The sequence below is a fragment of the Carassius gibelio genome, chromosome A8 (genome assembly GCF_023724105.1).
Source record: "Carassius gibelio isolate Cgi1373 ecotype wild population from Czech Republic chromosome A8, carGib1.2-hapl.c, whole genome shotgun sequence".
NCBI lineage: Eukaryota > Metazoa > Chordata > Actinopteri > Cypriniformes > Cyprinidae > Carassius > Carassius gibelio.
The window spans coordinates 8661799-8676393 of NC_068378.1; the positions used below are offsets into that span (position 1 = coordinate 8661799).

At 36.2% G+C, this 14595-nt stretch overlaps 2 protein-coding genes across 2 annotated transcripts in view; both read right to left on the reverse strand.

Moving 5' to 3' along the window:
• Window positions 1-4788, reverse strand: part of cacna1fa (calcium channel, voltage-dependent, L type, alpha 1F subunit a) — a 32171-nt gene extending 27383 nt beyond the window's left edge. The window contains exons 1-5 of the mRNA XM_052603799.1: window positions 4687-4788; window positions 1188-1327; window positions 681-823; window positions 446-598; window positions 112-308 (exon numbers count right to left, since the gene is read on the reverse strand). Of these exons, the coding sequence (XP_052459759.1) occupies window positions 112-308; window positions 446-598; window positions 681-823; window positions 1188-1252 (558 nt within the window). The 5' untranslated portion in view covers window positions 1253-1327; window positions 4687-4788. The remainder of the gene's footprint in view (window positions 1-111; window positions 309-445; window positions 599-680; window positions 824-1187; window positions 1328-4686) is intronic.
• A 1953-nt stretch (window positions 4789-6741) lies between these two features.
• LOC128018343 (PRA1 family protein 3) lies at window positions 6742-12732 on the reverse strand. The gene is made up of 5 exons (XM_052603802.1): window positions 12633-12732; window positions 10658-10681; window positions 10002-10257; window positions 7876-8093; window positions 6742-7773 (listed from the first exon to the last, which is right to left on the reverse strand). The coding sequence occupies exons 3-5, from the start codon at window positions 10178-10180 to the stop codon at window positions 7634-7636; spliced, it is 537 nt and encodes a 178-aa protein (XP_052459762.1). The 5' UTR covers window positions 10181-10257; window positions 10658-10681; window positions 12633-12732; the 3' UTR covers window positions 6742-7633.
• Between the last annotated feature and the right edge of the window lie 1863 nt (window positions 12733-14595).

Below are 14595 nucleotides of genomic sequence, written 5' to 3' on the forward strand. Positions count from 1 at the left end.
TTAAATCAGAAAGAAGGAACATCTCAAATAATCTTCTATTTTAATTCCAATAAATGATTAGTAACTCTGGCTTAATAAAATCAAGAGGGAAAAGATGGAGGACAGCCGTACCCAGTAGAGCACATCAGTCCAGCCCTCCATAGTAATGCACTGGAACACAGTCAGCATGGCAAAGAAGATGTTGTCAAAGTTGGTGATGCCTCCATTGGGTCCCTCCCATCCTCCCCGACACACAGTGTTGTTCCCCTCACAGAATCGACCGTTACCAGCAAAAGCACATGGTGTTGGATCATCTTCCACCATTAGATCTTTCCAAATGAAAACAAACAGTTAATTAGGCTTTCTATTATTATTAACAGTGAACAAACTCCCATTTATAGGGATGGGTTACCCAAAAAGTCATCATTTTTATACCATCATTTCCAATCATGTTTGGATTTCTCACCTGTCCCTACATAGAAGCAGGTCTTGTGCATCCTGCCTATGAAGAGCTCCAGCCCAATGATGGCGTAAATGATGATGACAAACATGACCAGCAGACCGATGTGAAGCAGAGGCACCATGGCCTTCATGATGGAGTTCAACACAATCTGCAGACCTGCACACATCACAAACAGAATCACAATCACTGTAGATGTGTACAGATATACAGTCAGGAGAACACACGAACACACACTTACTAGGTACACCAGACACGAGCCGCAGGGGTCGCAGTACTCTGAAAGCTCTCAGCGCTTTGACATCCAGACCGCCTGGTTTACCTGCAGCGTGATGAGCCTCTCCTGGTTTGTGCTCGCCCATCTCAGCTATAACGCTGAAAAGACTGCAAATGGAGCACACATACCCTGTGACCTCTACTGTCATTTAAGTACATCATGCAGCCTTAAACTTTGCCTTTATTAAACAATTGAAATAAAAATAACACAATCAATAAACAATTTAATAATTAAATTAAAGTCTTTCTATAAAGTTGCATATATATCCAACTTTACCCCAGTTTACAGTATATTCATATAAAGCAACATATACTATATCTCAACTGCGATATTATCTACTAAATGCAACTATAAGACATGAAGACTTTCTGTTAAGCTGCTTTGAAACTATGTGCATTGTGAAAAGCACTATACAAATACATTTAACGTGACTTGAATTCGAAAGGATATTTCAAGTAACCCCGCACATACCCGACAATGACGATGACAAAATCCAGCAAGTTCCAGCCGCTGCGGATGTATGCACTGGGATGCATGACCAGGCCGTACGCGAGGATCTTTGTGAATGTTTCGATGGTGAAAATGACCAGAAACACATACTCCACTTGTTCCTAGGAATAATTAAGGTAGTAAAAAAAAAAGAAAAAAAATGCCATTTTGATGCTAATACTTAAAAGTGCATTACCACCACCTATCTCTCAAATGGACCATTGAAACTCTATCTACAATCTCAATTAGGAGTGTCAATGGTCCACTCGAGCGATAGGTGGCAGTAATGCACTTATAAGTCTGTGATCCGCCATAAAGCAAGAAGAAGAAGACTCACACACCTGCTGCTGAGGACGCTCACAAGAGGACGCACTCAGGAGAGTTCTAACAGTTCAGACATTGCATGGATCGTTGGTAAAATAAAATGCTATATGTTCAGTTTCTTGCACAGACTAATCGTTTTGTGTCTTTTTTTGGTTTTGTTTTATTGTATGTTTTAGTGTGATTCCAATCCACTTACATTATATGACTGACAGACTGCAACGGTTTGTGTTAAAAATCTAAGTTTGTGTTCTACTGAAGAAACAAAGTCATCTACATCTTGGATTCCCTGGGGGTAAGCCGATAAACATCAAATTTTCATTTTTGGGTGAACTATCCCTTTAAATCTTGATGGACATTGTTGTGTGAGAAAAATAAAAAAACAGAAAAGAAAAGAGAAAAAGAAGCACGGAAGCAATCTAAAAACAACAAGAATGATGATTTGTTGAAATCATAATTGTCTATATTAAATATGCAGTCAGACAGTAGATCACATTAAGGGAAATGAGCGAGAGGCCATAGTGAGAGAACAGATGGTCGATACGCTTATCCTGTTTGGTATTCAGAGCTGTCAGTCAAACTTCAAGCCTAATGCAATTATAGTATTGCATCTGACACTGGCAGCCCTAAACGACTTTGTAGTCTTCTTTTTACTAGTTATCCTCTGTTTCACAAGCAGATCATCAAATGATAAACTATCACAGGCATGTTGTTCAGCCAGGGGCCAAATGAATACACCTAAAAGTACTTTCCATAACAACACTGTGTTCTTACCTGGTGCAATGTGAAAATCTTACTGAACACGAAACCGCTGGACAACATGCAGTTATTGTATGTTGCACAAGATTTTGAACCAATGAGATTTCACAATAGACAGGACTAACAAGTGTGATGTTGCAGTAGTGGAAATCAAGTGTGTAACGAAATGTTCTGTCACTAGTCATAGTTTATGCTTTAGTGTAAATGTTCGCATATGCTCAAAAAACGTTACATGTAGTGAATGGTCTACACTATTAGGTGTGATCTCCGTTCCTTTGATTCTGGCCTCTTGACTGTACCCTCAAGTCACTTACGATCTATGGGTGACTGGGCTTTTTCTTCCCTTGCTCTAAAACTCTTGAAATCTCTTCCCTATGATATCAGAAATGCAAAACCTTTTAGTGTTTTTGAATCCCTTCTCAAAACTTTTTTATATTTGCTTATATGTGATTTGTTTTTATTTCTATAGTTATTTATATTATTATTATTAACAAATGAAACCCTATTGAAAGTGTTATCAAATATCAACAGAACAAAATATAGATAAAAATAGGATGTATTTCAATTTTATGGCTGAATTTATTTAGGCATTACTATACACAGGTGCTGGTCATATAATTAGAATATCAGTTTATTTTTTCCCCTAATTCCATTCAAAAAGTGAAACTTGTAAATTATATTCAATCATTACAGACAGACTGATAAATTACAAATGTTTATTTCTTTTAATTTTGATGATTATAACTGATAACTAAGGAAAATCCCAAATTCAGTATCTCAGAAAATTAGAATATTGTGAAAAGGTTCAATATTGAAGACACCTGGTGCCACACTCTAATCATTAATCTAATCATTAACTCAAAACACCTGCAAAGCCTTTAAATTGTCTCTCAGTCTAGTTCTGTAGGCTACACAATCATGGGGAAGACTGCTGACTTGGCGGTTGTCCAAAAGATGACCAGTGACACCTTGCACAAGGAGAGCAAGACACAAAAGGTCATTGCAAAAGAGGCTGGCTGTTCACAGAGCTCTGTGTCCAAGCACATTAATAGAGAGGTGAAGGGAAGGAAAAGATGTGGTAGAAAAAAGTGTACAAGCAATAGGGATAACCGCACCCTGGAGAGGATTGTGAAACAAAACCCATTCAAAAATGTGGGGGAGATTCACAAAGAGTGGACTGCAGCTGGAGTCAGTGCTTCAAGAATCACTACACACAGACGTATGCCAGACATGGGTTTCAGCTGTTGCATTCCTTGTGTCGAGCCACTCTTGAACAGCAGACAGCGTCAGAAGCGTCTAAAGACAAAAAGGACTGGACTGCTGCTGAGTGGTCCAAAGTTATGTGCTCTGATGAAAGTAAATTTTGCATTTCCTTTGGAAATCAGGGTCCCAGAGTCTGGAGGAAGAGAGGAGAGGCACAAAATCTATGTTGCTTGAGGTCCAGTGTAAAGTTTCCACAGTCAGTGATGGTTTGGGGTACCATGTCATCTGCTGGTGTTTGTCCACTGTGTTTTCTGAGGTCCAAGGTCAACACAGCCGTACACGAGGAAGTTTTAGAGCACTTCATGCTTCCTGCTGCTGACCAACTTTATGGAGATGCAGATTTCATTTTCCAACAGGACTTGGCACCTGCACACAGTGCCAAAGCTTCCAGTACCTGGTTTAAGGACCATGGTATCCCTGTTCTTAATTGGCCAGCAAACTCGTCTGACCTTAACCCCATAGAAAATCTATGGGGTATTGTGAAGAGGAAGATGTGATATGCCAGACCCAACAATGCAGAAGAGCTGAAGGCCACTATCAGAGCAACCTGGGCTCTCATAACACTTGAGCAGTGCCACAGACTGATCGACTCCATGTCACGCCGCATTGCTGCAGTAATTCAGGCAAAAGGAGCCCCAACTAAGTGTTAAGTGCTGTACATGGTCATACTTTTCATGTTCATACTTTTCAGTTGGCCAAGATTTCAAAAAATTCTTTCCTTGTATTGGTCTTAAGTAATATTCAGATTTTCTGACATAGTGAATTTGGAATTTTCCTTAGTTGTCAATTATAATCATCAAAATGAAAAGAAATAAACATTTGAAAAATATCAGTCTGTGTGTAATGAATGAATATAATATACAAGTTTCACTTTTTGAATGGAATTAGTGAAATCAACTTTTTGATTATATTCTAATTATATGACCAGCACCTGTATATATATATATATATATATATATATATATATATATATATATATATATATATATATATATATATATATATATATACACACACACACACATGAATGTCAGTAGCTGAATGTGTTTGGGTGGAGCACAGAGGTATATTATGTTATTTGATGTGTTCCTGGAGAACACTGTGGCAGATCATGGTAGTGTTGGCAATGCACACTCACCAGATTGTGGTTGGTGGCATTGGAATCATCTTCAGGAAATGGTTTGGAGACACCAAGGGCAACACAGTTGGCAAAGATGGCCAATAATATGAATATATCAAAAGGCTTAAAGGTCTGATGTCAAGGAAACAATTGTCTTGAAAACATACAAATGTACAAGGATTGCACACACACACACAAACACTTTTGGCAAAAGGATATTTCCACTCCACCAGGGCCAGTGCTGCCATGCGTATAGGGTTGCTGAGAGTGAGGCAGCACAGAGCTCTGGGTGCACGCAGGGCTGATTTGTTAGCTTGCGTGTGCTTCTTGGCTCCTCCAGCTCTCCTTTGCCCTGCTGAACCCGTTGAGTTGAGTGTGTCTGTCTTGCTGGGGTCAGCCAAACCGGCCCCATCTGAAATAAAGGTTCTATTATTAAAACTATGTGGCCAACAAGTTATCTCCATCTAATTTTAATATTAAAGGATAAAAGTTCACTCAAAAAACTGAATCTCTCAAATCACTCCATATTATTTTTTTCTAAAGTTAAAAAAACAAACAACAACAAAAAAACACTCCTAATCTTCATGACCATATTTTAGATCCCTAAATCCTACCCCATTACTAAATTTTACAACGTCCTTACTAACTATATATTATAATATTGAGAAAGATTTGGTCCCTAAATTAAAATGTGACCAAACTGACAATCTACAAACCAGCACCAGCTCGTTGTTCAAAGATTCTGCTTTATGTTCATATGTGTTCAGGATAAATGATGACTCATTTTTCATTTTTGGGGAACTCTGTAATCACTTCAACTCACATCTCAAAATACAATAATGACAACAAAATAAATGTTCAAGCTTAATTATAAAGGCAAAAAGAGCTAAGATAATTTGGCATCAGTGAGATTTATGTGAGCCTATGGTGTTAAATAAATAATAAATAAATAAAAGTAAAATAGTCAAAAACCAGTGATTTGCATATAAGTTGTATTTGACCTAAACTGCATACTATTAATCATACGAGTCTTAAATTTGGCATTTCTCCATTCGACAGAACCTTATAAATATTTTAAATAATGTTAAATAAAGAGGCCAGATGTGGCAAACAGAGTGTACACTTAAGACGCCTAATAAGGGATCAGGCCTAGTGACCTAGTTCAGAGAGAAAAGAACAGCTAGTATTTGACACTCTGACTGTATCTATCTATTGCTAGAAATGCAAGGATGTGAATTGCAAATGCAAACATGTAATATTTAGTGCACCTAAAAATATGGGCTTACTTCTGTATTTTAATTTCAAAATGTAATTTGTCAATAACCTACTCATTATTTTAGTTGAATCACGATAATCGTCAGTTATGTGTAGTCTAATGCTGTCTTGTGTCCTGTGCTTCAGTGAAGGTATTTATCAGATTACTCACCTTTAGGGACCGCGTCCATATCCACGACTTCTTCAACACCGTCTGCTATCTATTCCCACGAACTCACTTGAAACAATAACTTTCAGCACCTTTCATATCTAGGCTACTGGCAATATCTCTCGGGCCGAAGCGCGTCTCGAACAGGTGTCGCGCGCAGGTGAATCAGCTCACGCGAGCCGCAATGAAGACACGCGACTCAAAAGACGGGATTTAAAAGCTAGGTCCAAACACCAAAACATTTTTCTTAAATGTATTTACACGAATAATAATAATTAAAAAACAACAACACGTCGATTGTTTTATATGTAACACTCATTAAAGAAAACAAACGTCTATTCTCTCGCCGTGTGCGCGCGGGTAAACCGTGCATGCAGGATTAACTCGCGTGAGCCGGTTAACGGGGATCATTGTGCTCAACCCTTTCAAAGGGGCGGTGGAGACACGGAGAATGTTCTGGGTGACTTGAAGCATGCTAAACAAATATTTTCTAAAGTTACTTCTAGTAAACTATTTTCAATAGTAAGAAAAGAAAAACAGAACATGAAACGAAATGATCTATAGGCCTACTTATGAGTCACATCCCTATTATAAAGTCATTTTACCGATCACAGCGCCTCTAAGCGGTAGCAGACGAAAAGACAAAGACCGCGAATATATGAAAGTTTATTATAACCATTGCAACGGACGAGCATTTCCTGAATATTCAAGGCAGCTGATGTTGTAAACATTACACATGCAGAAAATACAAATGCCTTCATTTTTGAAGGAATGATCACTTAAGCAATGATTTTCAACCATATTAAAAACCTCAAAGTAAGAATGAGCATAATGCCACATTTCTCTGAATCACCCAAATCTGTGTTCGGCTACACCTTCAAAGATATTAAGATACATGTTTATTAGATAATTTATGTATATGACTAGAGTTCATATCTCTCCTTAAAATACGATCGTTTTGCCAAACAATATCAATTTGTGCAATCCACATAAATGGAAACATGATTCATTTTCTTGATCACTCATTTGTGTTGCAATGACAGAGAAGTCTTCACCTTGGCACTTTGTAAGAGTGCAACGAACTTATGGCATGGCACAACTTGAAACATGAAATAAAACTCAAAACAATCAGTAAAAATAATATTTGGTCAAGTAACAAACTGGCAAAGAGACATCCTTTAAACACGATCCACAAAATCAAGCTCACAGAAAACATTTAGGGATGGAATAAAGTATAGGCACAATTAAATCCATAGGATGATGCAAAAATGTGAACCTACATATATTGCTGTTCTTATATTTGGGTATCTACAGTCATACACAGCTGATCCTGAAATCTTACTTCTTGCTTTACTTTTGGCTATCCTTCATATACTGCATCGTAATTAAATCCTGTCCACTGGGCCCTTCCTGCATCTCTGAGAGACTTCAGCTATATGCCATACATGTTTTACCAATATCTGTTTCCATACATATTTTAAGGACACGCGGGAAGCTCCAGAAGGGGTGAGCAATAGCCCAAATATGTAATAGTTAATGCAGCTATGATCCAGCCTCTTGTTCCTGTCCCAGTGCCTCCAGCAGCAGACCCATAGGAGTCCTCTTCAATCCTATACTCTCCAGCTTATTCTCCAGTTTATTCTTGAGGTTCCGGAGTCTCACTGAAGCATGGATCAGGATCACTATGATGAGAAAAAGTCTGTTAAGCTCGAAAATTCATATACAGTGCATGCAAAATATTATCAAAACAACAAAGTATTTTTTCAAAACAACATTTTACTAACTTAAAATTGGGAAGGCAATGCCAAAGAGGAAAACAGCTACCCCTCCTAAAACAGACAGAAGAAGGTAGCTGGAGCCCAAAATTGCAGCCAGGACGAGCGATGGATGATTTCTCCGGAATCGCCGGATTATGGCCTTGTTTTCAGCCGCCCAGACAAACCCCAAAAACAGAAGGATCACAACTGTTGCCCCGAGAATCAGCTGGAGTGGTTGGAAATACCTATGACACAATAACACACACACACAAAGAAAAATACAATTTAAATAAATAAACATGTAATGACACATTTATAAACAAACAGAATTGCAGACCTTTAGTAGGCGACAATAAAAATCTTTGTTATTAAAAAAATAAGGACAAAGATACACATATACACATAATATACAAATAAAACAAACAGCATTTTTCAGGTACAGTATAGGTGCATTTAGAAGTGACATTCAAGAAACTGAATAAACAAATATAAAAATAAAACAACTTTATAATTATCGTTCTTGGTGTGAACGGGCTTTACACACAAACAAACATATCTTGCAACACACTGTAATGTTAAAAAAGAAAGAAAGAAACACATCCTAACACAGTGTCTTGGTCTTGTGTGGGGATATTGTTTCCAAGCACAATGTGATTAATTACTTTATATTCATTTAGATTCTTCAAAGAATATTGTTTTCTTTGGCAGGCAGCGCAGTGTGTGTGATATAAAATATATTGGAAAAACCTGTTTTGATCAGTAACAATGCAAATGTATAGTATCAATATCTGTGGAGGGACTTTACTTCACAATAGTAAACTCACCCATATTTATGTCCACAGACATGCCAAGACAATAAAAGCACTTTCCAATGGCACCAGGGCTTTTTTTGAATGCAACAGTGAGCACATAATGGGCTTCTGTGAAACTGGTCAAACATTTAGTGGCCACTGCTGACCACTTCTGCCAGTGTGACTTCTTTGCATGCATAATAAAAAACTTAATCTAAAAAGTATAAAGATGTGATTGATCATTATAGACAATCACTGAAGACACTGATCCCTGGTGTGTATTTCAAGTACTCGTTTTCAATAATGAAGCTCTTAGCCCTTCTATGAAATATATATATATATATATATATATATATATATATATATATTTTTTTTTTTATGTCTGGAAATACCTTCAGGTAGCTTTCCAAACCTTTTGAAATCTGCAAGGACTTTTGACTTTTACCTCATCACTTTTACTGCACTGACAAATCTATAGAGGGGTCTTATATATTATTGGTTGTTAACTTAATATTGTGAATGAAATCAATATTTTGCTCCTTATTCATAGATTAAATATACCATCATGAGTGACTTTCATTTTATACACGTGACTTATTTCATTCACATGTAACTAAAATATTAACTCTGGAATAATGTAAGCTTGTAGAATAGGATTAAAATATTGTGAAATGTAAATCATGGATGCTAATTTTATCATCTTACCATATGCTTCTAACCATATAGAGCATTGTGTGTGTTGCGGGAAACATAAGAACGTTCATATTTGAATTGAAACATTAAAAACATTAATTTAATAGAAATCTCTAGCTGAAGTTATGTAGGCCAACAACTGCAACAAGGAAAGACAGTATGATCACAACTGAAACTTTATTATGCCGTCAAAGATACATTTATACCAGTTTTTAAAAGTTTCGCAAAGCTTTCAAAGTGAAACAATATTAGCGCTTTAAAGCGAAACAGGAAACTCAAATATTCATTTAACTCCGCCCAGAAAATCTAAGACACCGACTCTTTCGGAACACCGCACTGACTGGGATGGGTTTAAAAACATGATTATTGCTTCATAACTGTCTATTAAGTGACAGATTGACAACAAAACAACGTCTTTTATAGCTCAAACCTATCAAAACATATTTGCACTATCACTTAAAATTGAAACCACAAACAGAAGTGAATGTTTGTAATAATATAACAGTGGCCTAACCTTTTTTTTCTTCAGTTAAGTCACACTAATACATTGTGAGCATTTTTATAAGAGCATTCAATTCAGAGCACATCACAAGTGTTGTTGTTCCCCGTTTGGGAGACAGAAGAACAGTGAATGGGTCTGAATGAACGAACACGTCACGGTTTTCTTACCCGACCACGAGCAGAAATGCCACGGCGGAGACAAAATAGTTGGACTGGTAGTACAGCAGGTTGTTAATGATGCGGTTGTTCCACCGATCTAAGTTCCGGACATCAGGCACTGAGAACCGGGCCGAACCCAGCACAAAATCGTCCAGGGTTCGCAAAGGCGGAGGCTGAAGATCCACCATTTTTGTCGCTTCTGGTGACTACATTTACCAGCATGCATTGCAGACACACGCGAGAAAAGCGGTCAAATACAAAACGCCTGAAATAGACAACAAGTGAAAATAAATAAATAAATAGTTTTCTTAACGTGCTTCTTTAATATTAAGGAGGCATGTAACGTTTTTGTATTTAATAAAATGCTTTTAAAACTATATAAATAATTACTCTAGCCTAATAATAATAACAGCAACAGAACATACTGGTGTCAAAGGGAACAAATTACATTCAAAAGGAAATCACTCCCAGTCTTACTGTTACTTAAAGAAGGGACTTTTGACTCCTGCTTTTAATAACCCAAATATGAACTAAAATGCAAATGTGGGGGTTTGGGGTTTCCACGATTTATGGTCTGATATGTCCAGACACTTTCAACACCTAATAACATCTTTAAAACATCTAAGCATCAACTATAAAATACTTTATTGAGACAGGTTACATACCTGTACGTATCCTCTTCTTGCGCTCTAAAATACAAAAACAAGAAAAACCATACAAGACTTAAAACAAAGATTGTGATAAATAGTCCGTAGAAAAATAATCAGTAGCAAGCTGGAGAGACAGAAAATATTGAGAGGATGAATGCTTAAAGTTACTTTGGTAGATGAATATTAAAGTTTGAATATCATCTTTAACACTGGTGTCTCTACTGACTGCACATTCTGGTTTGCAGATAAATGAATTGTTATTGCTAGCTTGAATGGAAATCATATATAACTCAATTATAATAACTCAAAGCAAAATCAAAAAAAAAAAAAAAGAAAAAGAAAAAAAAAAGACCACTGGTGTATCAGTAGTCGGGTTATGTTTTATATTAGATAGATAGATAGAATTTAATGAACTTTGAAAGGAATCATATCTCTGATCTAGTTATACAGTTTGTATCAGTGTTCAAACAGGCCTGGATGAACTATAAAAATATTGAGTTCTGAGTTGAGTTAATGGAAATCGTTGGATGACGATATTCCCTTTTCAACAGGACAAAACACAAATGTATATTACAATTCATAATACAGATGACATTCTGCTTGCCCCTGAGTGGTCATCTGATAGAGGATGAGAGCTTCAGGAAGATCCCGGTCTATGAGGGGGACTGTAAACTATGATCTAACAATCCTCTTTTTTCACAGTCTATAATATTACAGTCACCACTGCACAGCACTGAGTTTACTGCTACTGTCCATAATGGCGTGTCTCTTATTAGCCTTCTTTTGGGGGAAGCTGACTCGGGTCCTCCACAAAATGACCATGGAATACATACAATATATGTTAAATACATATTTTTTAAAGTATGGACCCAGCACGTAATATGTAGGAAAAAAACAAGATATTTTTGGCCTCAAATGATTAATTTGTTCTCTCGTTATAGATAAACTGTGGCCACGTCATACTAATTAGTTCTTGCTAATTAGTTCTTTGCTTGTTTTAGGTAAATCAAGACCATGCTGTACTAATTAACTTAACTTATTTTTTATGTCAACTGTAAACTTGGCTATGTTGTACTTATTTGCTTTCTCATTTTAATTAAGTTGTTACCACGTTACAAATTTATTTATTTTTTTAATAGTAAATTTAGGCCTCTTGGTGCCTATTTATATTCTTATTTTAGGTAAACTTTAAACTTGGCCATGTTGTACTTATTTGTTTTCTCATTTTTGGTAAGTTGTTGCCACATTTATAAAAAAATGTTTGTTTTTTTTTAGTACATTTTGGCCACTTTTTGCCTATTTGTTTCCTTATTTTAGATAAATTATAAACTTGGCCATGTTGTACTAATGTGTGTTCTCGTTTTGGGTAAATCGTGGACACTTCGTACTCATTTTTTTCCTTTCTTTTTTGGCAAATTATGGCCACTTTGAACTAATTTCAAAGGTCGTTTTCATGGTCGTTTTCTCGTTTTAGCTAAATTTTTGCCATGTTGTACTTTAAATAAAGGATGTTTAACTATTAATGTTTTTATAACATGGTATCGATTATTGTGTACTTTTGGTGGTATCGGTATCGAATACTAGATATTTGGTATTGTGACATCCCTTGTCATTTTGTACTAATTTGCTAAATTTGTGGGGACAAATTCTTAATTCACGGTCACAATATCTATTTTTTTTATCCACATGTGTGGGTCTTTGTATGTTTGACAGGATGTTTGTAGGTTATGTAGGATGTTTGACACCTAATAATTAAAAAAAAAATAATAATAATAATTAAAAGAAAAAAAATGGAAATGTGTTTTAGACATTCTTTGTATTCCTCAAAAATGAACTGGCATTGTTATGAAAACATTTACAAAGTTGACAAGAAAACTGTATGTTTAAAATCTGTTCGTATTTTAAAAGCTGTGTAGTGTATTCCAACTTTAATGTCTAATGTTGTGGAATAACACTGATAAAAGAAAAACGACTATCATGCTAAACGTACTGTGAGCAGCCAGTATGGCTCCAGTCATGGCTCCAGTGTTGATGGAGTTCCAAGGGTCTTCTTTACCCCACAAACGCACAAGACCACAGTCTATGGTGGAAAAGAGGCCAGCCCATACAGCAAAACTACCTGCAGGAGAAACAGACCCACACCTCAATTTATTGTGAATCACTGATATACAAAATACTAAAACTAGACTTACACTACACAGTTTTCTACAGCACGATATTCATAAGTCCACCCTTACATCTAATCTGAAAGTGAATAGTAAGCATATTTTGGCGTGCTGTCCTGGGGGAGGGGTCGGGGCCCAGAGCATAACCCGAACCCAAAGAACTCCCCCTATCCCTAATTTGGGATAAAAACAAATTAGAAGTGAGGAGTTGGGGTGGAGGAGTGAAATTTGAAATGAAAGAGCTATATTTTTAAGTCATTATCCCTACTGTATCGTATTTGGTGCATTACTTTCTAAGGCCTCTAAACGATCATCATGATCAAAACTGTTGTGCACAACCTACTACATGCATTTTACATGCCTTACAGCATTAAAGTTAATACTCTATTTGAAAGTTAAAGGGCTTTTAGTATAACTGTAAAAACGTCTCTTTTTGAAGTGAAACGTAAGAATAACTTGTATACTGTTAGTAATATTTCAAGATAAAAACTTACTGGATGTAATAAAATTAGGTTTTCTTTATATTTATTGTTTAGAAAAAACATGTTACTATTTATCTAGCAGATTGTAACATTTGTTTGCACATCTTTCAATCATTATTGTATTGCATATTATAGGCCCATGTTTTGCCCCCACAATAAAAACTACTACTACTAAAAAAAAAAAAAACTTAGCATTTAAACATCATCTGACTAAGATATACCATATCCATTTCATGTAAGTAGACTGCTATATTGTTAGAAATATCTCATTGATACATTACAGATTGCTTATTGACCACATACATTTCAGCATATGGAACAAATTTCATAGACGTGTGCCTCTGAATCAAACTGATTTGTGTTTCCTCCTCGAGACTGATCTCTATATATGAACCACACAGGCCTGATACAGAAAATTCTGATTGTGTCATATCTCAATCGTTACTGGTATAAATCATTTAAACATGTCATACACAAGAAGTAAAAGCTGTAAGTGCAGTAAAACAGTGAGTTTATTTAGCCCCTTCACTCCTGAGCACTGGAGCGAGATGAGATCCACGTGATAGCGATGTTTATCAAACACTCGGTGTAATAATATGTCAACAGCAGCTACTGTAGATCATGACACCATCATGAACGCAAACGAGAACACAAACTGCTTCTGATAGCAGCTGTTTCCCGACACGAGCTGAAGAGAAGACCGCTCAGAAGTGAGGAGATGAACTTCACTTCCCCGGGGTTCACGAGCGTATCCTCCATGATACCCTCCTGACGTCAGACAGCACGCTGACGCAATTAATCCCTGACACGAGGTTCAGTTTGCAACCAATGAACTTGAGTAGACTTTTTTTTTTTTTTTTTTTTTTACTAGACACATTGGTCCTTACAAGATATATTTTTTAATGCATATTTGTTGTAAGGACTAGATCCATCCTCTGTCAATAGGATAAATAATATGTCCGATTATCAGTGTTTTTTTTTTTTTTTTTTTTTGTGATCTGTGATGTTTTCGCTTCGCAAAACAGATCTGATGATAGTTTCGTTTACTAACCAAACCTGATCTGAAATAACCAAGAGCCCTGTGACTTCAGGACCGTAACCCGTCACGCAATCGAAGACCAGTCTAGTGTAAAATATGAAAATGTAAAATATTTTAATACAGTTATATATAATTTACTAAATTATACATTGACACAATCACGCGTAATAAGCATAATCACACAGTTCATCATTTTTAAAAACAAAACATCTCATATAAATGCATCCTGGACAATCATAATAGATGCATTCAATGATAATTTAATCA

Bases quoted from the DNA above. Each gene is read 5' to 3' on its own strand.
- LOC128018343 (XM_052603802.1), bottom strand. From the start codon at position 10,180: ATGGTGGATCTTCAGCCTCCGCCTTTGCGAACCCTGGACGATTTTGTG. The intron at 8,094-10,001 runs GTAAGAAAACCG...ATTGTGTCATAG, and splicing joins GCATTTCTGCTCGTGGTCGG to GTATTTCCAACCACTCCAGC. The intron at 7,774-7,875 runs GTTAGTAAAATG...TTCTCATCATAG, and splicing joins CATTGCCTTCCCAATTTTAA to TGATCCTGATCCATGCTTCA.